The 25,699-nt window shown below is 32.1% G+C and overlaps 2 protein-coding genes across 2 annotated transcripts; one reads left to right on the plus strand and one right to left on the minus strand.

Annotated features, from left to right (window-relative positions):
• The first annotated feature begins 12 nt into the window (after positions 1-12).
• LOC146957266 (branched-chain-amino-acid aminotransferase-like protein 2) lies at positions 13-7,166 on the plus strand. The gene is made up of 20 exons (XM_085735233.1): positions 13-202; positions 306-404; positions 501-572; positions 691-783; positions 851-988; positions 1,407-1,465; positions 1,672-1,774; positions 2,449-2,637; positions 2,745-2,845; positions 3,042-3,096; positions 3,287-3,373; positions 3,678-3,729; positions 4,801-4,886; positions 5,165-5,218; positions 5,302-5,385; positions 5,750-5,821; positions 5,961-6,041; positions 6,470-6,505; positions 6,657-6,788; positions 6,891-7,166. The coding sequence occupies exons 1-19, from the start codon at positions 134-136 to the stop codon at positions 6,783-6,785; spliced, it is 1,659 nt and encodes a 552-aa protein (XP_085591359.1). The 5' UTR covers positions 13-133; the 3' UTR covers positions 6,786-6,788; positions 6,891-7,166.
• A 7,547-nt stretch (positions 7,167-14,713) lies between these two features.
• On the minus strand, positions 14,714-16,533 carry LOC146957267 (translationally-controlled tumor protein homolog). Its single transcript, XM_085735257.1, has 4 exons — positions 16,434-16,533; positions 15,725-15,798; positions 15,316-15,602; positions 14,714-14,997 (listed from the first exon to the last, which is right to left on the minus strand). The coding sequence occupies exons 1-4, from the start codon at positions 16,459-16,461 to the stop codon at positions 14,880-14,882; spliced, it is 507 nt and encodes a 168-aa protein (XP_085591383.1). The 5' UTR covers positions 16,462-16,533; the 3' UTR covers positions 14,714-14,879.
• Positions 16,534-25,699: the final 9,166 nt, after the last annotated feature.

Here is a 25,699-nt window from a genome sequence, read left to right on the forward strand (position 1 = left end):
TTATTCAACAAATCTAAAAAGTCAAAGTTTACTTATTTACTTATAAATGAAACCGGATGGTAAGATTAAAGAGAAGTGAGAGTGATAACTGTATCTAACTTTAATTTTGATATTGAAATTCTAATCACAGCATATGGAGGTGATTCATGCATGGTCTGCACCAAGGTCTTTGAGTACAAGTCTAATGTACTCTTTTTCACAGGTATCATCATCACTATCTCTGTGTTTTCTTTTCATTTTCCACTTCACTTTATTCAGTTCAACTTATGTGACTGTGTTTATTTGATCAACAAAACTTAATTTAGAGGAATGATATTGAAGTGCTTGATGAGCCTCTCTATGCTCATTTCCTTCGAGTTAGTGGTTTTGATAGACCTTACAGAGACCAATTACTCTCCAATATGGTATTATTCATCTCTCTCACGTTTTAAATATCTTATAATTTAACTATGCAAATGCAACATTCATTCATAAATCCTCATTTTTGTTGTATGCAACAGGAATCTGATGGAAATAAGGTCGTTAATGACATAATTTATCGTCCAGGAAACACCAAGTATAGATTTGTTAAGGTAAATTGCATCTCCTTCAAGATATAAGGAAGCATTAAATTATTTCGTACATATGTGAATTTGTATTATGTGATATATATAAATACATCACTTATGATTATTACTTTGTTGCCTTCAGCATATATCAAAACAAAGGGTGCTTGGTTTGCCTGATGATCTAATGAAGAAAGGAAAGCATTTCATTCTCATAAGAAATCCTCTTGACATATTGGTAACACTCTTATATTTATACGCTACTTCAATCTTCTTGTCACTGGCTTATGTTGTGTGTCTTCCAGTCATCCTTTGACAAGGTTGTCCCCCCATCTTTCTTTGAGTTGGGTTTGTTGGAGCTTGTTCAAATATACAATGAACTCTCTGAGATTGGAAACCCACCGCCTGTCATTGACGCTGAAGAACTTCTAAAAGATCCTGAGGTATTTGAGTTTTTTCGACTTGCTTGATTCCGATTACATAGTGAAGTATGAAAACAAGGTTATAAATAACAAGATTGAGAGTAATTTCTCGAAAGTAATTTAAGCCAATTCATTCAAGTTGGCTGTGGAAATACTATCTGATGGAAATTTACACTGTCTATTACTTGCTCTCTAGTCTAGACCCTTGTTTGATTATGAATATGAAATTGATAGTTAATACTTTTTTATGATTGATCACCAAAAAATTTAATGAAATTCTACCAAAGTAGTTCACCTTATTCTTTCTACACGTCTTTGAAATCTTCTTTAAGTTAATTTTTTTTTTTTAAAGTTTATGTTCTTCTTGATACATTTGACTGACTTATATGCAAATCAAAATTCTGCTTTTAATCTTGCTTGTGACCTTGTTAATTTGCAGGCTACTCTAAGGGGTCTCTGTGATGATTTGGAGATTCCTTTTCAACCTGAAATGCTCAGGTATGCAGAGTGTTGATTATGCAAGTCCGGCCCTTGTGCTGCTACTTTTTATGATCTTTCTTTTATCAAAGATTTCTTGTTATATCTCGTTAGAATCGATATATACTTGGAGAGATCTAGTCATTGAAAATTTGGTCAAAGCATTCTTACAAAATTATTGTATATTGATACTGCTATAACACAATTCATGTTTTTTAACTTACCAGCTGGGAAGCAGGTCCAAAACCAATAGATGGCTTGTGGGCCCCTTGGTGGTATAGCAATGTACACAAATCTACTGGTTTTGAGGAACAAAAGAAGTATCCTGAGGTATGCAGTTACTTTTTGTATGCCTTCATTTTAGTTCCTGATGCAAGGAGTCTAGGCCCATTATATAATTTGCAGTAATAATCAATATTCTCTAGCAGTGATTAGGCTTATAAAAGGACTGATGTTGAATAATAGCATTAAAAAAGTAGAAAGCATCTTGTTTCTACTCTTCTCGTAGACTTCTAGCAATCATTTCACGATCTCTCTACCGCTCCGTTCTCATCTTTTTAAAATTTAAGGGTATTTTAACTATTTTTTTTGTCAATTATATTTTTACGTTATCCTTTATTTTACACTTATATTAAGGAAGAGAGCGTAAACTAATGAGCATGTCAATAAAAAGTAAGAGTTTATATGAAATTTTCTTATTAATCAAAATTATTGTTTTCATTTGTGAAATCAATCTTAAAAAACATGTATTCAATATAAAGTGCTTATTATATTTTCTTGAATAAGGAAAAAGTCTTTGTAAACATGTGGTCATTGCAACATGGTTTATATCAAACCACCTAGTTAGCTCATATCTTTGTAAAAAAAAGGGGGTATAATCTTATTGCAGTTTGGATACAAAATTGATTTTTTATAGCTATCCCTATTCCGTCTTTCCCTATGATTGGTAGGGGCCTCGGGGAAATCCTGGTTGAGTTGAGGCCGTGTTGTTATTTCCTTTTCAGCCATTTCCCTTTTCTCTCTATGATTTGCTGGAGCAAAGTCTACCTCTCTACAACATGCTTCGGCGCCATGTAAAGAAGAAGACATCCCTTCTTAGTTCTCATTTGCCTCCTCCCGACCTTCCAGTTCCTGCAAACGAGAAATTGCTTGCTTGGGTCGGTGATGAGATTGTGACACGTGAGAGTGCTAAGGTACTTATTTTACAAAATTTTAAGTTTTCCTGTAAATAGAATAAGGTAATTTTTTTTATTGAGCATGCATTCTCGTGATTCTAATTTTTTATTCTGTGATATATCAGGTTTCGGTGTTTGATTCAGTTGTCCAAGGTGGCGACTCAGTTTGGGAGGGTCTTCGAGTGTATAAAAGAAAGATATTTAAACTCGAGGAACATCTTGATCGGTAGTGTTGCTAACTTTATAAATTGAAAGTGTATAGCTGTTTAACTAAACAAGTATATATATATTGAATTCTATTCAGTTATATATTTTAGTTTCATTTCCAATCAATTTGTTTAAAACTTGTGATTGAAAATATGATTTCATCTGTAAAAACATCTCGTGTTCATTAATGTAATTGATTTTCATAAATCTCGTAGGATATATGATTCAGCTAAAGCTCTGGCTTTTGAAAATGTTCCTACTCGAGATAAGGTGAGTCTGAAGATGTCTTCTGTTCATCCATCATGAGTTGCCAAGTCTGTCACCTCATTTTATATCTTGATGGGCTCTGTGATTTATGTTTTTACAACTTACTGAAAAACCAAGTGCTTTAATTCAGTTGTCTTTGTCTTGTTTACTTCTCCATAGTTCTAGTGATGGATTTCGTTGTAATATATTGCAGATTAAGGAAGCTATATTCCAAACCCTAATTAGGAATGGGATGTTTGACAATGCCCACATCCGACTATCACTAACACGAGGAAAGAAGGTTTTATTTTCCGAGACTCTTTGTTTTAGTTATGTAAATTCTTTGTTTGCTCATAATTTTTATTTCATTCTTATCAATGTAACCTTGTAAACATGCAATATGCTGAATGATAGCCTATTGTTTCACTAGTGGTGGTGACTATATTTCATACTATTTGCAACCAACAACAACAATAACCAAGCCTCTTCCCACCAAGTGGGGCCGACTACATGGATTTCATACTATTTGCAACTGAAGTTATGAAACCATTGATCATATTTAATTCAGTTGTGAAACTGACCACTTACCAATTCTTCTTTTCTAGGTTACTTCTGGGATGAGCCCGTCACTAAATCTGTATGGATGCACATTAATTGGTAAAAACCTATCCTTTCACAAACAACAATGATACTGGTACCAAAATATTTATGTTCTTCCAATAATATATGTTCTAAACCAAGGCATTATTTGACAAATTTTTTGGATTGATAGTAGCAAAATCTTTGTGATCCTGGATCTACCATACGATGATATCAACAAATAGAGGATGATCTATATAACTATATTATAGGATGTAACCTAGTTGGTTGAAATGGAGGAGTGCTTTGTGTATTATTTGTGATCAAATTAAAAGGTGATGTCCTTCCTTCTTAAGTCGAAGGGGAAATTTTAACCACACAGCCATAAGATTAGAAAAGGTTTATTGAATGGAGTGCTGGCTAGCATAGTGCTGTAAGCCTTCAAAGATGAGTATTACACCGAATGAACGGTCACACTATATGTAAGACATAAGTGAATGTATTAGTGGGAAACTAGAAGCAACACCTATTGAGGAAAATTTGCTAAGATCATGCCTAAGATGGTTCAGACATGTGAGAAAACATCTAATAACACCCTCTAAAGAATTGATCAGATGAGGGATAACCTAATAATTAGAGGAAGAGGAAAATTATGAAAAGCTCCAAGCGAAACCCTTAGAAATTTAGCCTTAAATAGTCTCTGAAGGGATTTTATGCGGGAATGACTTAGCATTCAAGGGGATCATAGGAAGAAATAGCATCAAGTTGGGAAACTTTGATATTACTTATGGGTTTTGGTTCCAAAACAAATGTCGAATGTGATTTAACTCTTGCAAGGCAACCTGGATTAGATCATGTTCTTGCAGAGATTTGTGTAATTTTTATGGTTAGTCAAGTCATTTAATGGACTTGATATGCCGATGTGATATAACTCTTCAAAGGCAACCAGCTGGGTTAGATCTTGTTCTTGTAGAGATTTATGTGATTTTTATGATGTTTAGTTGAGTCATTTCATTGATTTGATATGCTGATAAGAGCAATAAGTTAAGCTTTTAAGTTTTGAACTTTAAATATTTTATTTCTCAACAATATGCTTTTCTACTTGGCATGCAATTTTATACTGAAATTGGTCTTCAATGAATTTTGCAGTGCTCGCTGAATGGAAGCCACCTGTTTATGATAATGAGCGTGGTATAGTTCTTGTAACGGCCACAACACGCCGCAATGCACCGAATGTAAGTTTCTTGTTTATATAATTGTTAATGTGAGAAGGAAGTTCTTGTTTAATAATCTATGCTTGAATTGTTGTCATGATTTCATACTTTTTCGTGTATGAAACTCTGATTTTATTCATTACAATAATTGAAATTTTGCATGGGCTTGCTAGGGATATACTACCTTTTAATCAAGGAGATTAATTCAAAACCAACAATGTTCCTGTTTGATTGACATGCTCTTTTTTGGTCTGTCTAGTTGATTATTTGTTCTCCTTTTTATTTGTTTGTTTCAACAGAGTTTGGATTCAAAGATACACCATAACAATCTCCTCAATAACATACTCGCTAAGGTAATTTACTATTCACCTCTTGAATTTTTACATATAATAATTCAAATGGAATGAGTTATGAATCATTATTTGGTCTGGTGCAGGTTGAAGGCAATAATGCCAAAGCAGACGATGCAATCATGCTTGATAAGGATGGTTTTGTATCTGAAACCAATGCTACAAATATCGTATGTCTTGAAATTTCACTCAACTGTTATAAAGGTCTTTGCTCTCTATTTTGATAATTACATACTAGGGTTGCTAGGTAGCATAGAGTTGATTTACCCAATATTGATAATTTATGTTGATTACATACTCAGTCAGTTTAGTGCATAGCTTATTCGAAATCATCTTCTTGCACAATGTTCATTTCCCCTCTAAGCTTGCTCCCCGAAGTGGTAGTTAAATCTTGTTAACTCTCTTTATTAGATATACTTGAGAAGGGCTAAAAGATTTTCCTTTTGGGTTTCTTTTTGCACAAGTTTTTGCTAAAAACGGGCAATGGTAGACTACATGTACATTTTAACTAATATATTGCTTTACTTTATGTAGTTCATAGTTAAGAAAGGCCGTGTTTTGACACCACATGCTGATTATTGTCTTCCTGGCATTACTCGAGCAACTGTAAGTGCCAAATTCCTTTTCTCTCAATGAGATTTGTTTATTGTTGCATTTTTATTTGATTTGTTTATTATTGCATTTTTATTTTGTGAAAATTATTATTGTTCGGTACTTACAGAACTGAAATGTTTCACAATTTAAGGTTATAGATCTTGTGGTGAAGGAGCAGTTTATTTTGGAAGAGCGGAGAATCAGCCTGTCAGAAGTGCATACAGCAGATGAGGTTCACCAATAATATATATACTTTTTTTTTTCCCTAAAATCTGTTAATCTAAAAGGAACAGTTTTTTATTTTCTATTGAATAAGTATTTGTGAGAGAACCAAACATAGAAATATAATAGAAATAATTTACTTTTATTGATAATAGAATAGGATTGCACAATATGCTACCCAACCAATATCCAATCGCAAATAAAATGCCTACTGATTTTGGATTTCATTTCCCTATTTATTCAATAAATGCATAAATGTAACGCCATAGCATAGTGTTCTCTCATAAACCAATATTACGTATTTGGTCCATGTCATTGAGATTAACATAGGCAGTATTATAGCCTTACATTCAATATGTTCCATAATTTTAATACTCCCTCTCTCCATTGGTTTGAATCAAATTTATGTCAAGTTATAACTAGAAAGCTGCCTTGCAGGTATGGACAACAGGAACAATGGGAGAACTAAGCCCAGTAAGTACCTTATACCTTGTGAAATTTTGTCTGAATTATGTTAGTGACATGATTTATTACTTAGTTTGAATTTTCTGTTCCTCGTAGTATAGTCAATTAAGTTGATAGGTATTCTCTCATGATGTGCTAAAACTTTGCTTACCGTCTTCAGGTAGTGAAGGTTGAAGGACGCACAATTGGTAATGGAAAAGTTGGCGAAATAACTAGAAAATTGCAAGCTGTTTATAAAAAGTTGACCGAAGAGTCCGGTGTGCCAATACAAAACTACTTTGAGACTTGAAAGGTATTCAATTTCTTTCTTGAAAGTTTCCAATACCACAATATTTGGACTTAATTTCCACTATCCTAATGTTCTTTTTTTTTAAACAATTTTTCAACTATGCAGTTGGAACTTCAAAGTTGATTAAAATGGCTGGTGTGCCACTGCTATAAATCTCAGCATCTTCGTTTTTTCAATCGAGAATAAAAATGTACTACAATGCATGAAAGTATGAGTTTAAAAATTCAATTTGAAACAGAACTTACATTTTTATCAGTTTTTGTACTTGCGCCGTTGTGTGCACTAATACTTTCGTCTCATGATTTGAACAATACTCCACATTAACTTCTTGAACAACAACCCAGACGAACTATCTTGAATGTTAATCCAAACAGACTTTCTTGAACGTTTATCCAGATGATATGTTTTGCTTTCAGAAGATGATTTTCCTTTTTTTTGCTTTGATTCAGGAAAACTTGTTTGGTTTAAGTTTCCATGTTCACATTCCTTAAGTGATAAGTGACTTATCTGTTTGTCCAAATATTTTTTACACTGACTAACGTTTTTAAAAACAAACTTAAATCATATTTCCACTTGAATATATGTGATAAATATATTAATGAGTAAATTATGTAAATGATATTTAAAATTTTGATTTTAGTCCCTACAACAAAAAATGCACTTTTATAGTGCCTGCAACATTTTCTTTTAGCAATTTTAGGGATCATAAATGTTGACGAATAATTCTACAAGGACTAAAAATGCTGACAGAAAATTTGTAGAACCAAAAGGTGTGATTTTTTTGTAGGGACTAAAAATTAAATTCTGAATATTTATAGGGATGTTTATATGGATCAAAGTTAATTAACCATAAACTAATTGCATTCTCCTAAAGTGATTGTAATTTTTGGTAATTGTAACTTTTCCAAATGCATTCCGCATTTTCAATATTCAATGATGATAGAATAGAAGTGTTCTTAAGTGATCAAATTAGATGTACTTTAGCGTTAAAAAAAATCGAATTAGAAGTAGAGAAGTACTTTAGCCTAAAAAGAGAAAATGTATTTAAAGTTTATTTTTGAAATCTAGATGTACTCTGTATGTTTCCTATCACGATGGGTATGCCAAAATCATTATGACCCACCGTAATTTTATAAAAGCTACAAAAATGTAGCGTTGTGTACTTTTTGAAAAATTATTGTGAATCAGCATGATTCCGACACATCCACTGTGATTCTGGCTAAGCGTGTGTTTGGTTGTTCGGTGATCAGAATTGATTTTGGTTAAAAGTGATTTATGTTTAGATATCTTCAAAGCAAAATATTTTTGATAAACGTTGTTCGAATGATTGTGTTAAAATTGCTTTTGGGTGTGTAAAAGGGTATATCACGTGTGTGTAGAGCAATTTTTTAATTTATTTAGTTTTTTCTCCTTCATTTATTTATTTTAGTCTAGTAGACTAGTGGCTAGAGCTCGCGTGATTAAATGTGAAGAAGTAGGGTGTCCGGGGTTCGAACCTCTGCCCCTGCATAAATTATGCAATGTCCTTACCAATTGAGCTAAGCTCACCTGATCAAGGTCTATGTCTTCATTCTCATAACGATTAAAATCAACATCCATATCATCATTCCTTCTAATAAAGTTTTGTATAACCATTGTTGCAACAAGTAGTTAAACTTGTGTCTTAATTGTGAACTTAGACATGCGATGTAGAATTGCAAACCTATTCTTCTATAAGCGAGTTCTTTCTATTGTGGACCTTAAACTTGAACGATAATAATTGAATACCTCATTATGATGTTCAAACCCACGAAAACGCATAAAATCGTTAAGATGGTAACCTCCACGTCTGTATAGACCAAAATACCCTATTGATGTTGGATAACCGAAATCCACCAAATCATACATACCTACTAAAAAATAAAGTTAGAATCGGTAAAGTTGGACTATCCCTTTTGGAGGCTAAATTCATTATGTTGTTTACATGCGGTTGTGTAATTGTTTTTTTACTTCTTACTGTGTAATATTCACTTTTCAGTTCCCCCCCGGCATGTCTTGTGCTTGAGGAACTATTTGGTGTCTCTTTAATATAATTTCGCTTAGTTTCTTAAAAAAAAATTGGCAAAGAATAAATCTAATGAAAGGTGAAAGACAGTTTCAAATCAAGGCAAAAAAAAAAAGGAAAATTGATGGAAGGCGCAGTTCACCTAGAATTGAGTCAGAACTTGGAAACATACGATGGTGTGGCAAAAGTTATTATGCATAAGGATTTCCTTATGCATGGTGCATAAGCAAATCAGAACCATTAGATCAAGGACAGGTGTTATAATCTGGTGCTTCAGCTCAAACAGAAGCCAACACAATAACAGAGCGAGTACCTCACACGCGCTCACCAAAATCACCACCACCACAACCACCTCTATCAACGACGGCGAAAAACTCATCTCCAGTCACCGACGAAAAAGTCGTCTCCGGTCTCAGCACAATACTCGTCGCATCAATTCAAGAAGCCAAAGACAAAATCTCCCAAATCGAATATGTTTTCTGCTCCCAACTCTACCCTAATTTTCAATCCACTTCCAAAAACTCCGACGCAAAACGATGTCGTATCATCGAACTCGAACACGAACTCGACGAAAGCATGGCGCTTCAGAAGAATCTCCTTGATCTAATTCGTTCAAAAGATTCTTTACTGAAATCGTGCAAAGAGAAGCAAAAAACGCGCAATTGTTAAGGAAAATCGTTGATTTGGAAGAGAGATTAAGGTTGAAGGTGAATGATGTTGAGGTTTTGGAATTGAAATGTGATGAGAATGAGGGTTTGTGTAGGAAATTGGTTGAAGAAGTTGAATTGTTGAAGTGTGAGGTTAAGGATGAGAAATTGAAGAGGAATCATTTGAATGAAGCGTATAAGAGACTTAAATCTCAACATGTTTATTTGAGGAAAAAGGTTGGTCTTAATGAGGAGAATATGATTAGGGAGAGTGATTATTGAAAATGGACTTTGTGTTTGCGATGGATTCATCTCCTCTGTCTTCTCCGGCGAAGGTTTCTTGCTGTGAATTGATGAAAAAGAAAATTCAAAACCATTAAGTACATCTAATGGTTTTGGAGTACAACTCACAGAAACCATTTCGACAGCAAAATGGTTTTGGAGACCATGGAAACTATTTTCACTGCAAAATGGTTTTGGAGTACAACTCACAGAAACCATTTCCACAGCAAAATGGTTTTGAAACCAAATCACAGAAACCATAGCCATAGCAAAACCATTAGACAATTATTTTGGTTTCTCATAGAAGACTATCAAAACCATTAAACCATAATTATGGTTTCAGTAATAATTTCAGTGTATAACATCTTAATCATTATTCAAAACCATCTAACAATAATAATTTCATTAAAAACCATTACACAATTATCTTGGTTTCACATACATGATTATCAAAACCATTAAACCATAATTATGGTTTCAGTAATAATTTCAGTGTTAAACAACGTTCCAGTAAAGAAACTCATAATCCATACTCATTTCTCTCTCTAACTCATAAAAAGCTTATTCAAAACAGCTTATTTTGTGCAAAATAGCTGTTTTGCACAAATAAGCTGTTTTGTATAAATAAGTTGTTTTGAATAAGCTGTGTTGCACAAATAAGCTATTTTGTATAAATAAGTTGGTTCGAATAAGCTGTTTTGTATAAATAATCTGTTTTGAATAAGCTGTTTTGCACAAATAAGCTGTTTTGTATAAATAAGTTGTTTTGAATAAGCTGTTTTGCACAAATAAGCTATTTTGTATAAATAAGTTGTTTCGAATAAGCTGTTTTGCATAAATAAACTGTTTTGAATAAGTTGTTTTGCATAAATAAGTTGTTTTGAATAAGTTGTTTTTTAAAATGAAATCGGAATAAGCTGTTTTGTATAAATAAGCTGTTTTGAATAAGCTGTTTTGCACAAATAAGCTATTTTGTATAAATAAGTTGTTTTGAATAAGCTGTTTTGCACAAATAAGCTATTTTGTATAAATAAGTTGTTTCGAATAAGCTGTTTTGCATAAATAAGCTGTTTTGAATAAGTTGTTTTGCATAAATAAGTTGTTTTGGATAAGTTGTTTTTTAAAATGAAATCGGAATAAGTTGTTTTTGTAGTTAAATAGTATCACAAGAAAGGGGGGTTTGAATTGTGATGTAATAAAATTTACCTATTAAAAATTTCTCAAACAAATTGATTAGTAATCTTAATTGAAAATAAATTAAGATAGTGATTGTGAGTGAGTGTGAACAATATAAATATTAAGGAGATAAGGAAGAGAGATCACACAAAAGAGTTATCCTGGTTCCCCCAATGTGGGTTAGTCCAGTCCCCACAATACTGTGAGATTATCCACTAGGTAGTTGAGTTATAACTTAACCTCAACTCCTCTTTGATCTTTCTGATCTTTACACCAACTTCTTTCAACCTTCACTTGGTCAAGTCACTTGCTGTTACGAGCAAGAATTTTTTTAATCTTTGTGCCTTCTGCACAATCACAATTTTTCTTACAAAGGTATTTGAATTTGAAAAGTATTAATCTTCTTCAAAGATTTAATACATAAAAAGAGCAGCTTGCTCAAATCAAAGATAAAGTTCTTGAGTGATTTGTAAACAAAGAGATTCTTGATGAATAGGTTCTTTTTCTTTTTGCTCAAAAAGTATGTGTTCCTCTTGCTGAAGTCTTATATTTATAGGAGAGGAACTCTTGGTACTTTGTTTCAAACTTGCTGCGCAAGACTCAAGGGAGCCTTTGAGATGAAACTGTTCTTCTGAATAGTTGAGATCGATCTCTAAATATATTGAAGCTTTCCTTTGTACTCTGTTGCTTGCTGCGTGAAACATGAGCTTTGTACAACTCATTTATTTTTCATTCCTGCTGTAGCTTTCATCCTTGGGCCCAAAGAAAAGGCTTTTGTTGTACTAGGTTGCTTTCTTGTCATGTTGTGAGGTAACCATAAAGTGTATATCCAAAGGTTCATAAATTTGTATTTGTCTTACACTTTTGATGTGTTTGTCGATTTTCTAGTGGTCCTCCTTATGTCAACCTTTTTTTTTGCACATGATATTAAATATGTTCTTTTTGTTCATATGTACATTTGTAGTAAGCTTCAAGTAATATTTCCTTGTCATAACAAATCTTATACTTGAAATATTTATTGTCTCCTTAAATGTGACATTCTCAATATTTCCATTGCCCTGTACGTGCTTGGCTTGATTTGAACTTAAGTCCATTTTTGAGACCAATACTTGAGATCAATCTCTTGCAACTTGATGCTTTCTTTGATCATCATATAATGCTTTTATACCTTTAGCTTAAAAAAGAAATACTCAAGAGCACAAGTTAAATAACAATTAAAATCAGAATTAATAAAGTTTAATTTAATTAGTTTGTTATCTTTAAAACTAAAAAATAGGGATTTAGATTTTATATCAACAGTTTTGTATAAATAAGCTGTTTTGAATAAGATGTTTAGCACAAATAAGTTGTTTTGTATAAATAAGTTGTTTTGAATAAGTTGTTTTGCACAAATAAGCTATTTTGTATAAATAAGTTGTTTCGAATAAGCTGTTTTGCATAAATAAGCTGTTTTGAATAAGTTGTTTTGCATAAATAAGTTGTTTTTTAAAATGAAATTGGAATAAGCTGTTTTGTATAAATAAGCTGTTTTGAATATGCTGTTTTGAACAAATAAGCTGTTTTGCATAAATAAGCTGTTTTGAATAAGCGGTTTTAAAAAAGTGATCCTAATAAGTTGGGTGTAGAAAGCGGTTTTAAAAAATTATAATATGGGGCTTTATTAGGCCCACAAATAAATAGATTTTATAGTGGGCTTGACCCCAAATAATTCTTTTCACTTGGGGTGTAGAAAGCAATTATGCACGGTGCATAAGGATCTCCTTATGCACCATAACCACACCCCGATGGCGTCATGGAGTTGAAAAAAAACTAAACCAGCTAGAATCGCGTTTCAAGGGGTAAATGCACGTTTTCATCGTGTAACCAAACACTAACGTACTTTGTGGTGATGAAATGTAGATGTACTTTAGCCTAAAAAGAGAAAACGTACATTAAAATTTGGGGTGGTTATACATGTACCACCTTATGTGGCAACACCCTTTGAACCCCCATACAAAATTGTGACATGTGTTCACATGTGGTCCCCACACAAAAAAATCTCAGTTTTTTTTTGTCTCTCACTCTCTCTTCCGTCTCTTTCCTTCACCATCTCTTCTCCCACTTCTTTCACCACCGTCGGCCACCCTTCGCCACCTCCAGACACAGATTTGAGAGAGAGATGCAGAGAATTGTTTGACAGAAAGAGGTTCGGTTGGATTAGGAAAAAAGTTTGTGAAAATTTTGAAACCTTCCTCTTCTTTTTCTGTTTTATTTTGTCATTTTTTTATTATAAAAAGAAATTGTTGTTGAGGGTGACGCTGACGGCGGGGGCGACATGAATTTGCCGGCATGATGGCCGTTGTTGTGTTGCACAGGGTGGTGTATCTGGTGGTGACAGAGATTTGTGTTTTTGTTTAGAGATAGAAGGGAGAAGAGAGTGAGAGTGAGTGAGAGAGACAAGGAGATTCAAAAGCAAAGGATGGAGGCAAGCAAGGAGAGGTGGGCGGCGACAGTGCAAGCAGGCGGCAGTGGCAAGAGGATAGGATGGAGGAGGAAGAAAGTTCTGAGAAAGATGAGTTAAGGAAAAATAGACATGTGAAATTCCAATTTTACCCCTTGCATTTTAATAAAATCACAAAGATGGCATCCACGTAAGCAGGTGTATGGCAATGGTATTGAAAAAGGGGTGTTCACCAATAATTTTCCTAAGAGTAATGATATTTTGACATCTATTTGATGACAACTTTGTTGACAACCTTGTTTTTCTCACTTCTTATTGGTCAAAAACAATGGAGAGAGAAAAAGGAAGAGAGATGATAACAATATCATGTGAGTATGATAGAGAAAGTTGTTCAAAAGTTGTTAAAAAGTGGTTGTCAAAATATCATTTCTCTTTTCCTAAAAGTTTGTTGTGAAATGTAGATGTACTTTGGGTTGCGCATGAGGTGTAGTAGTAAAATGGTCAATGGCTGACAAATACATTTTCAACAAGCATGTGATCAATTTCAATTGACTAGGCGTTAAGTAAAACTTTAGTATAACGAAGTAGTAAATAGTTTTAGGCAAAATTACACATTTACTTTTTTAATTAGTAACACTTTTCTCCTTTAATTTTTTTCTTTCTGATTTTATCCTTTATGTTATATCAGATAAATTTTTGTCCTTTATTATTTTTATTTTTTCAATTTAATCTTTTATGTTATAAAATGTCAACATTGTTATCATTTATTATAGGATTTCTTTTCAATGGAATTAAGGTTTCTATGTTTGTACGATGAAGATTTGAGTTTGTTTATGAGTTTGATGAATTTTTATAAGTTTATTTTTATGAATTTTTTGATTTTGTTTTGATAACATAAATGACTAAATCGGAAAAAGAAAAAAAAATAAAGGACGAAATGTTTACCTAACTATAACATAAATGATTAAATCAGAAGGAAAAAAAATACGAAATTGTTATTTAAAATTGAGTTAATGGATAAATTGTGTAATTTTGTCATTGTTTTATTTTGATTTCCCTAGACGATAGTTGATAGTGTTGATTAAAACATTAGTTAATCAAAATCTTAAAGCATGTGTTTGGATGTTGTCACGATGCCACCACACGCCCTACCAAATATAATGAAATCAATTTTGAGATTGGCTGATAAAGATCAAAATATACAAATTTGGTAGAAAAGCCATTATTTGGGTGAAAATTTTCAATGAATGAATTGATAAAAAAAATGATTTATGGGCGAACAGGTAACATTAGAAATTATTAACATGATGATTAACTTGGCAAACAGAACACAAATACATGACTAAAATCATAACTTCATAGGAAAATAAGAACCATATAAAAATGTATCTTTGAAACAACCTCCTAATTAGAACTTAAAAATTCATAAAAACTCAACAAAATCACTAGAGTACTACCAATTAAGAACATCAATTTAAACAGCAAAACATGATAACTAAACATGCTTAACACTTGATTTCCTTCAAGCCATAAGCAAAGTAGAGAAAAGTTGGATCAGTGGCACCATCCTTGTAGTAAGCAAACACAAGGCTTCCATCATCATGCATGCTCTCCCCAACAAAACTGTAACATTGATTAATTACTCAATCAGTTAGGATTATTTATTGGAAAATGCTACTTCTCAAGAAAAATAGCTTCAAGAATTTTTCAAGACACAGTTGGCAAATCTTAATTGCATGATTGATTTGTCCACTTCCTATTTTTCAGCCACACCTCCTTGAATTGTGGCAAATAGTGCATTGTGATTGACTATTCTTTATTCTTGAAGAATTCTTGATGTTATTTTTCTAGAGATATAGCATTGCTCTTATTTATTTATACACAATAAAGAATAAACTTAATAAAACCAAAAAGGATGAAAGATAGTGATGAAACACATACAATTGTAGGTCTTTGAGTTTAGGGAGAAGGAACTTAGTTGCTGCTTCAATGTGCTTCTTGAACAACTCTTGCTTTTCTGGCTCTAATTTAGATGTCAGCAACTTAATATATCTTTTCATATAAGTAACAAATTGCTTCTTATCAAAAGCTGGTTGCTCCTGAAGCCTGAAAGTGTCAACAATATCAACCACTTTGACAGCTTGATCATCGACACCATCATCCTCGTCTCCACCCTCAGCAGAAGGATTAGCACCAATATTCACATCCACTGCTCCTTGAACAACCCACTGCAAATAATCACATCACACAATAAACTTTAGGCTAATTTATTTATGAACATATATTTGGTGACATAAAAAATAAAGCATAGAAAGAAACATTATAAAAAAGAAATTTGTTTGTTCCAAACCTTTCCTTCCACTTCCCAAAGCATTCCATTCTCAATTTCCTTGTAGGGGAATGAGTCAGAGAGAAGCTCATCACCTAGAAAAATTCATCGCCAAAGTAAAGTTAGCAACATTATTTTACTCAATCTATCAGCAACCAAAAGCAATAATCTTAAATATTTGTAGCAGTTAGCAATCTCACAAACTAAAATCCACAATCAGTAACCAAGAAAATAAAATCCACAATCAAGTATTAGGTTAGGGTAATCATGTTTAAGGGTAAAAAATATTCATGTAACACTTGTGGTAATTAAAATCATAAATTTAATCCCCTGTCACAAAAACAACAACTTTAAAATTAGACCAACAAGTTTTATCAAAATTTTGGAAAATAATAAAAGTTACTTTCACTCCTTCAAATCTAAAGGTTAAACCACAGAACACAAACAGAAAACTTCATATTCTTTTTGAAAAACCTTAAAACTTCTCTGTTTTTTGGACAAGAAAAAACACTTATAGATCAACCATAAAACTTCTCTGTTTTATATATGGGACAATAATTATTTAAAACCAAAATGAGGTTTATGAGAAACATAACACAAAATCCAATTATGCACTAATTACAGGAACAAGTATTTAACATTCAACACAACATCAAAATCAAAATTCTATGAAAAGAAAAACAAACGAAAACTAAAGGAAAAAAATCTCAAAGATGAAAGGTTTTTATACCTGTAAGAAGATCCTGGTAAACAAGCATGGTTGCAGTTGTTGGAGTCTTGAAGAGAGAACAAAAAAAAAGAGAAAGAGTTAATTAGCGAAAGTGAGTGATATACGGTAGAAGAGTGGTGATGAGTATTTATAGAAGAAATAATGAAGAGTTAATTAGTTCTTGATTTTTTCTCCAATAACTATATCTTATCTACTTTTACGCTTGCTACAGTTTTTTTTGTTACATGCTCATGTATTATTGTTGGACGGTGACATACTCAAAACACGTTTTTTTTTTTCTTTACTTATCAAAAGATAATACACATCAAATCTTTTGCAATACTAGTATATGTTTGGAGTTGATATCTTTTTATTTTATTATAAAAGAATATCTTTGTTATTTATTTTTGAATAACTTTTTAAAATTCTTCGTAGAATTCCTTCCTAAAAAAAATAAAAATCTTCCAAGAAATTTCATAAAAATAGAGAAATCTGTTTTTATAACAGAAAAGAGATCTCCTTATAAAAAAAAAATACTTTGTATATGTAAATCTATTTTTTACTTGTTTTTTATTACTTATCAATGACACAAATAATATAATTTTTTTTAGGGGAAATAATATAATATTTTATTTCTAACTCATTTTTTTGTTACATACTACTCAAAATCGTATCTTAGAGGTAAGATATATTAATAGTTTTATTAATTTAATTTCTCAAAATTAAGGGTAGATTTATTCAAGTTTATTTTATACCAAAGTAAAAATTCACACCAAAAATATAATTTGATTCAATTATAGATGAAATTTCATCTATATCATCAATAAATTAATGATATTAATGATTTGATTCAATTTTTATTATAATGAAGATTGATAGTGGCCTTTATTAAATAAAAAATGTATATGCATCCTAGCGAAACAAATAAATATTTTGGTAGAGAAATAATATTTATACAACTAAAATAATGGCTCTCTAATTCGACAACTTTGTTGACGCAAATAGATATCTATTAATTACGAGAACCGTGCAGCCCTAACTTGTTTAATGGTGTGCAATTTGCATGCCAGTGGGGATACAGCAGCAGCAGTGGATATATCTCTAATCGTAATATATCCTTCAAAAACAAAATTTGGATTGTATCCATTCCTCAACAAAAAAAAATGAGACTGTATCCAGCTTGGAATATTCTTCTCTAGCTAGTGGAATATATTCGTTTTCAATTTCTATAGATTGATGATGGCGTGATTGCAACTTGCAAGTGGAATAAGAATAGAGGCACGCCCAAAGTGAAGGGCCATCGGCCTCTATTTGTTACTAAAACAAAAGCAAATTTTGAAGTGAGAAAGTGGAAGATTGTGTTGCTCTCATCGGTCGTATGGTCATATATAATAGACCAATATTTCAACTAATTATTATGATCATATCATGGATACTTTGCATTGTCTTTTTCTCATTCTTTCTCAACCCTAGTATACTCCAGTGTATTCTATATTTTAAAATTTTAAGTGTAAGTGAGAGTCATATTGAAAATGTCATTAATTAGGAAAAGTCATAAAAAAATTATACATGAATAAAAAAAATAAGCGGACAACAAGTCATGTCGTTAATCCTTTTTTGGATTGACAAAATCAATACTTCTAAAAACTAAATCCATAGTGAGATGATTTACATATATCTATTATCTTAAAGTTTTGGATTAACATACGGTGTCTAATTCTACTTGTTTTGTTGGTCAAAGTCCAATATGATGATTCCTCAAACCTCTCATGACTTAGCATATTCGATGCTTAGTGGGATCCTTAGTAATCATTCTGATAATGGTGATCAAGCAATGCATCTCGTTGATGAATGAGCAACAATGGTGTAAGTGTATGTGGATGAAAAAGTCTCAATTTGAGGGGGAGCATACCCCTTAAAAATAGATAGACTCACACTTGCGAAAAAAATTATTGATTTTCAAGTGTGAGTAAGAGTCTTGCATTGAATAGAAAATTGTATATTGAAAAATATATAAGTGAGAGGGTTCGTTTACGTACTATCTTAAGATTTTTGAGTTAAGAAATTGTGTCCAATTCCACTTGTGTGTGGTTGCATGTGCAAAGGACCGCTCAAACTCTAGCACTCTCGAGTAAGACATGATCCACAATCGACCCGCTTGGGTTGGTCTGGTGGTGTTGAGTTGGGATTTTGAAGTGTGTTCCTCTCATCAAGGTGACAGGTTCGATTCTCTCTGGTATCAATTTCGGTAGACAAATTTGGCTTATTAAAAAAAATACACGATCCACAATTTATTAGTATGTGTGTTTGAATTTGGCTTTGTGACTTGTTTGACAAGTAATCAATTAGTTGTGTTAGTTTTATAAAGTTGTTTGAGTTGATAACTATAAATACAAGTGATCACGATGTAATTATGTGTGATTAATATTCAATAAAATTGATCCCTTATCATCTAATTTTATACTATTCTCTCACAATTTCTAAAAAAACTATATTCAAACCAACATTGAGACTGCCACTTTGTGATCGTCTGTTCGCTTTCTTACTGCATTAATGCTGTAAATTATAAGCAGTATTTTTTATTAAATTTTTATTAAAATTAAAATTAAAATTATAGGTATAAATGTGTGTGACTTTCCAATTGTAACAACCTTGTTTATCTTTTACCGTTAATATGACAAATATAATATAAACTCTTATATTTTTCAATAACATGCACTAATTGTATAACATTGTTATAGGCATATTTGTTTAAGAGTATAATTGGAATAGTAAAAAAATCTGCACAAAATTCCTATCCCATTATGCTTTTGTGCTTTGTTTCTTCTCTTTTTAAGAGAACCAATTACATGTTTTATTAAATCAATATGTTACTTTAATAGTAAGTGAATGATAAGATTGACTAATAAAAGTCCATCCCAAAAAAGGGTGTATTCTCTTTATATATTACTAGCGAAAAGACGGGCATGAGTGTCCGTCTTTTCGCTCTTTTTATTGCGTTATCGCCTCAAAATTATAAATTTTGTTTTTATAAAATTTTGATTTTGATTAAAAGTATGAATATAAATGCTTGTTACTTTTAAATTTAATAAACCAAACTAATCATGTTTATCTATTTGAATGACACCAACAATATAACAAAAAAATATAATATAAATTCTTATCTTTTTAATGACACCAACAACAATTATTATTATAGGAAAAGTTGTTTAAGGAGATAATGAAAAAGCCTACCCAAAATCTCATATTTTCTTTATATATTATATAGTATAGATATAGTACATAATATAGATATATTTGATCTAGTTTGTTACACTTATTTTAAGGATATTGCTTAGATTGCTTGGGTTTGAACTGACTCTCTATATGATTTTGAATATTGCTCATGCATTAGTGAACCTGTTAACCTATTGCATCTTTGAAAATTATATTCGACATATCTTTTTGAACTTTTATTTACTATAGACATTCTTGAACCTGATGATCAATGACAATGGATGGTGCGCTTTTAAAGTTTTGCATCTTTCGAACCAATTGCAATGGGTGATGCATGAAGATATGTCTGAATCATTGATTCATTTATTCCGAAGTGACATATATTACCGAAGGCACTATGTGTTTTTAAGACCATTCTTAATTCCGAAGGGACATTAGACCGAAAAAGGGACTATGGTCTCAAGAACACTTTTAATTCCGAAGGGACAGAAAGGAGTAGAAAAAGGAGAAGGACTTGTTAAACAAGTCGAAGGAGGGAGAAGAGAGGAAAGACTCGTCAACACAAGTCAAGAAAGGGAGAAGAGAGAAAGAGTTCCCGACAACTCAATGAAACTCTTTGGTGTGTGGAATGCACTGTGTGAGCTCTCTATTTATAGAAAAAATTCACAACTAATAAGTGAGAAACTTTGGGAACAAGTAATACATTACTTTGTCATTAAGTAATTCAAATATTAGATCTAGTAAAAAATATCTCAATTGAGTACCAAAATATATTATATGTAGTACAAAAATATATTATATTATGTACCAAAATATATTTCAGATCAAGCACTAAAATATATTAGATTGCCTACCCAAATATTTCAGATTGTGTTCCAAAATATTTTAGACTGTGTTCTAAAATATTTTAGCAAAACTTGGGGACTAAGAAAGCACTTTCTAATAATGATTAAATTAATTATTTAATTTATCATTTACAAATAATAAAATATATATCAATATATATTTTTTCTCTAGTGCTTATGTACCCCCATTAATTAGAGGTACACCCCCACTATATAAACACTACTAATGTGTGTGTTATATCCGATGTGGGACTTCCACTTTTTTCAATTCACACAACACTAGTTCTACCCAACATGGGAATTTGTGTTTAGTCTTTTTAACTCAATTTCCACACATGTTCCAACAATCCCCCACTTGAATTTAAAAAATGGTTTCATAAATAACGTCAAAAACGTCTCCATAAGATTTGCTATTAAACAAAGGTGTCGCCTACAACTTGAACCTCTGCATAGCGAGTAAAATTCTGATTAACAAGAGTTGCTTACAGCATTGAACTCTTTCTCAGACATAGAACCCACACACAAACCTTTTCATAAGGTGTATTCTAAAAGCCCGTGCGTTTATGGCCTTGCACGTGTATCCCGGTTTTAACGAACGCTCTAGGTATTCTGCCCCGAATCCCATAGAAACCGGCCTCAGTTCCACATTCGTATATGTGAGTCTATCAAGAGTACTCCTGTAGCTATGTACTCCACTCCACGTAGAGTATAGATCTCATTAAGAGTTTCTATTATCTCATCCTTCTGTCACTGCAGGATTCATGCTTTCTTACCTTTGTAATAGCATGTTCTATCACTTGTGACTTGTTATTACCCATTGAACCTATTTCTTGGGATCTCCAGTCATGTAGGTCGGGTTACCATCACTTGTGACCTTTGGGCATTAGTCCCATCCTATTGGATGTGTTTAGGACTTTCTTTCTAGTAATTCCTTTCGTCAAAGGATTGACTAATTCTTTATCAGTACGTACATGGTCTACTTTAACCGTTCCTTTTGAGAGTAGCTAGCTCTCTAACCTTGTATGTGTTCATGCCTTAATTATCGTCTCTTTCCATTATACTAACGATTCTCAATTTTTGTAATAGCTGCAGACTATCACAATAAATTAACACTTCGAACAACGGTTTCACCCACTAAGGGTTCTCAGCTAGCAAGTATCTTATCAACTTGTTTCTTCACTAGTTTTCTCTAGTGTTCTCATCCCAGATTAATTCCATAGTGGACTAAGTCAATATCATTTGTTTTAACAAACAACTCCTCCAATGATGCTCAATATGCAGTCACTGGTCGCTTTAAGACTCATCTGAATGATGTTCTATTTTGAAATTTGTACCATTCAAGTACAATAGGTTACTCCTAGTGAAGTAATCTTAGATTCATAATCTTCTTAAGGAACCTCGTGACTCTTTCTATAGCATGGCAATGCTTCTCATCCGTCTACTAGTAAACTTGCACAAGAGTTTCACGACATCGGCAATGTAGGATCTAATACATTCAGTGGCTTACCTAAGGACTGCCAATGATGCTCGCATATTTTATTTGTTTAACTTCATATCAAGTGTTTTTACACTTGGATCATAATATATGCTTGCAAGTTTACACTCAAATAATAACATTTTCTTAAGATCTTCTCAACTTTGTGAGATTTATCAAAAAAGTTATCTTTTCTGATCTAGTAATCTTGAAACCAAGAATTACTTCAATTTTGTCTAGGTCTTTCTTATCAATGTTGTTGATAAACAATGATTTCACATAATTTATAACATGAATCTTTAAATCAAATATGAGCAAGTCGTCTTCATAGAGACATATGATCATGCAAATATTATTTGTCACTTTCATTCACTTTATACTCATTCGATAGCATTAGAATGACAAATTTTTCATGTCATTCCTTTTTAGACCTCACAAAGAATTATCTAACTTACAGACCTTGTTTTCTTGTCCATGAATCACAAAATTTTTCAGGTTGTTCCATATAGATTTCTTCTTCTAGTTCACCATAAATAAGGCAACTTTCACATCCATTTGGAGTACTATTGAGTTATGAACGGATGCTAAAGGGACTAGTACTCTTATGGATATGATTCTAGTCACTGGTGAATGAATGTCGAAGAAGTCTATATTTTTTTTCTGTCTAAAACCTTTGACTACAAGGAAAGCCTTGTATTCATCAACCGTACCATCAGGTTTTAGTTCATTTTTCCAAAATCCAAATACAACCGATTGGTTTTGCAACTATGAGATAAGTCAACCAAGTGTCATGTTTTGTTAGACTCTAGAAAATTCATTTCATCGTTTATTGCTTTTTGTCATAATTCAGCATCCAATGAGGATATAACTTCTTTAAGGCTTAATGAATCTTCTTCCAATGTATAAACCAAGTTCATACTCTTTAGCAATTTTAGCTTTCTTACCTCCTTGAGGTTCTATAACATCTCGTATGATGTTTTCATAACTATTTCTGATTATTGGAATGTGATCAGATATAGTGCCCCCACTAGTTCTTAATTTTTAAAAGATAAGAATTTATTTTGCCCCCACTAATGTTGTGCTCCCACTAGCGCCCCCACTAGTGCCCCCATTATTCTTTAGTTAAGGGGTAAATATTTTCATAGAAATCAACATCGTTTTATTCTATGAGCACTTTAGCATTTAGGTCATAAAACTTATATGTTTCGTTATTTGTTACATACCCAATGAATACATATTCATAGGCTCTACTAGTGAGTTCAACTCTCGGGGTCCAGAATCCAAATTCAAAAATAAGGCAAGTTGGATTGTCTTTTCTTCAAAAATTTCTTAATTAGAATTTTTGTTCTTAGACTTGGGTACTCTATAAATTTCAATTTTTGTTATAAAAATTGAACATTCAAGCATATCATTTTTATTTTCCAAAATTCATAGTCATCAATAAATATGATAAAAATATCATTTTATCATTTCTAATTTATGTGTCATCAAATTCACACATATCATAATTTATTATGTTTAGAGATTCATATTCTCTAAATTATGATTTATATGAACTTTTGGTTCATATATCTTGACTGCAATAAATAAAATTGTCTAATCATATAACGTTGGAATTAAGTCCAAGTTAATCAAGTTTTAATATTAAACGCTTGTTCACATGTCAAATATTAAAATCACACAACTAATAAAATAGAAGGAGAATTTTAATTTTGAACATGCCATCTTTTTCCAACAAGAGTGCATAGCACACAAGTCTCTCTTTAAGTCTGAGTCAACTCAGTCTTATTCAATAGAAATCTGAAATTCAGATTCTTTCCAATTTTTAGAGTAACTAACTTCTCAGTTTTAGCACTCCCTACCGAACTATAGTCATTCTAGTTCCTTCAATCAATTAACCAAGGACACAAATTTAAGAATATTAAATTTGAGCAATTTTTCATATGGTTATTCCAAGAGCAATTCACTAAAGTAGCAACTGAATTCATTCCAACTAATTGTATTCCAAGAAATCATTAGCACATTACCATCTATTTTTTAATGGTCACCAATAAGAGGTGCAGCGCTGCAGATGTTGGATTTTCCATAGCAAGAATGACGTCATATCATATGTAGAGTTCATAATTTTATGCAGTTGCCTAACAATTCATTAGCATCGACAGAAGTCACATTAATGAAAGGTAACAAGTCGTGCTGCATGAAATGGTTTAAATGTGGCTTCAAGGATCAATATTATTCTCCGATGGATTTTAGTGTTGTTCTTTAAAAACAACAAGCACTTCGTCGTTTCTGTCAAAATATGTAATTCTATAACTTGATTTTTCCTTGTTTTATTTAGGGACAATTGAACCTCAATAAGTAACTTCTTCGGTAGATATAACATAACGAAACGTCTTAAAATTGTTGTTTTTGGATTTACAAATTATTGTATTTGGATTTCCAAATTCTATTATCTACCGAAGTTGTTACTAGGTTGAGTCACGACCAGGTCGCTCTCTTTAAGACGTTTCGTGGCACTAACCAAAATTGTGCAAGGTAGAATATCAACCACGCCGCCTCCAGGATAAAACAAGTCCAACTACAACTGGACGATTAACTACTGCACTGTAGAAAATCGTTCGAGAATTACACCTTCAAATATGGTACTAAGACCACTCTTTAATACTGAAACCACTTTAATATGGTGTTATTACCATTCTATTATGGTGCTAAGACCACTCAAATATGGTGTTTCCATCATTCTAACATTTAAGTTCTCCAAACTATCAATATGGTACTATGACCACTCAAATATGGTGTTACCACCATTTCTCCTCAAATAGAAAAAATATTGTTATAATATGTATATACCGTTAAGATCATTCTTGATTCCGACGGGACATTATTATTTCAAATAAGGACTATGATCTTAAAAGTACTCTTTATTCCGAAGGGACATATATTACCGAAGGTACTATGTTTTTAAGATCATTCTTAATTCCGAATGGACATTAGACCGAAAAAGGGACTATGGTCTCAAGAACACTTTTAATTCCGAGTGGACAGAAAGGAGTAGAAAAAGGAGAAGGACCTGTTAAACAAGTCGAAGGAGGGAGAAGAGAGGAAAGACTCGTCAACACAAGTCAAGAAAGGGAGAAGAGAGAAAGAGTTCCCGACAACTCAATGAAACTCTTTGGTGTGTGGAATGCACTGTGTGAGCTCTCTATTTATAGAAAAAATTCACAACTAATAAGTGAGAAACTTTGGGAACAAGTAATACATTACTTTGTCATTAAGTAATTCACATATTAGATCTAGTAAAAAAATATCTCAATTGAGTACCAAAATATATTATATTTAGTACAAAAATATATTATATTATGTACCAAAATATATTTCAGATCAAGCACTAAAATATATTAGATTGCCTACCCAAATATTTCAGATTGTGTTCCAAAATATTCTAGACTGCGTTCCAAAATATTTTAGCAAAACTTGGGGACTAAGAAAACACTTTCTAATAATGATTAAATTAATTATTTAATTTATCATTTGCAAATAATAAAATATATATCAATATATATTTTTTCTCTAGTGCTTATGTACCCCCATTAATTAGAGGTACACCCCCACTATATAAACACTACTAATGTGTGTGTTCTATCCGATGTGGGACTTCCACTTTTTTCAATTCACACAACACTAGTTCTACCCAACATGGGAATTTGTGTTTAGTCTTTTTAACTCAATTTCCACACATGTTCCAACAGTGA

This window comes from Medicago sativa, chromosome 1, assembly GCF_051527215.1.
Source record: "Medicago sativa cultivar Bolivia chromosome 1, Bolivia_mono, whole genome shotgun sequence".
Taxonomy (NCBI): domain Eukaryota; kingdom Viridiplantae; phylum Streptophyta; class Magnoliopsida; order Fabales; family Fabaceae; genus Medicago; species Medicago sativa.

Coding starts and splice junctions, on each gene's coding strand:
- LOC146957267 (XM_085735257.1), bottom strand. CDS start 16,461: ATGCTTGTTTACCAGGATCTTCTTACAG. Junction 15,799..16,433: donor TTACCAGGATCTTCTTACAG/GTATAAAAACCT, acceptor GAATTTTTCTAG/GTGATGAGCTTCTCTCTGAC. Junction 14,998..15,315: donor AAACTCAAAGACCTACAATT/GTATGTGTTTCA, acceptor TCAATGTTACAG/TTTTGTTGGGGAGAGCATGC.
- LOC146957266 (XM_085735233.1), top strand. CDS start 134: ATGGAGGTGATTCATGCATGGTCTGCACCAAGGTCTTTGAGTACAAGT. Junction 3,097..3,286: donor ATGTTCCTACTCGAGATAAG/GTGAGTCTGAAG, acceptor AATATATTGCAG/ATTAAGGAAGCTATATTCCA. Junction 3,730..4,800: donor GTATGGATGCACATTAATTG/GTAAAAACCTAT, acceptor TGAATTTTGCAG/TGCTCGCTGAATGGAAGCCA.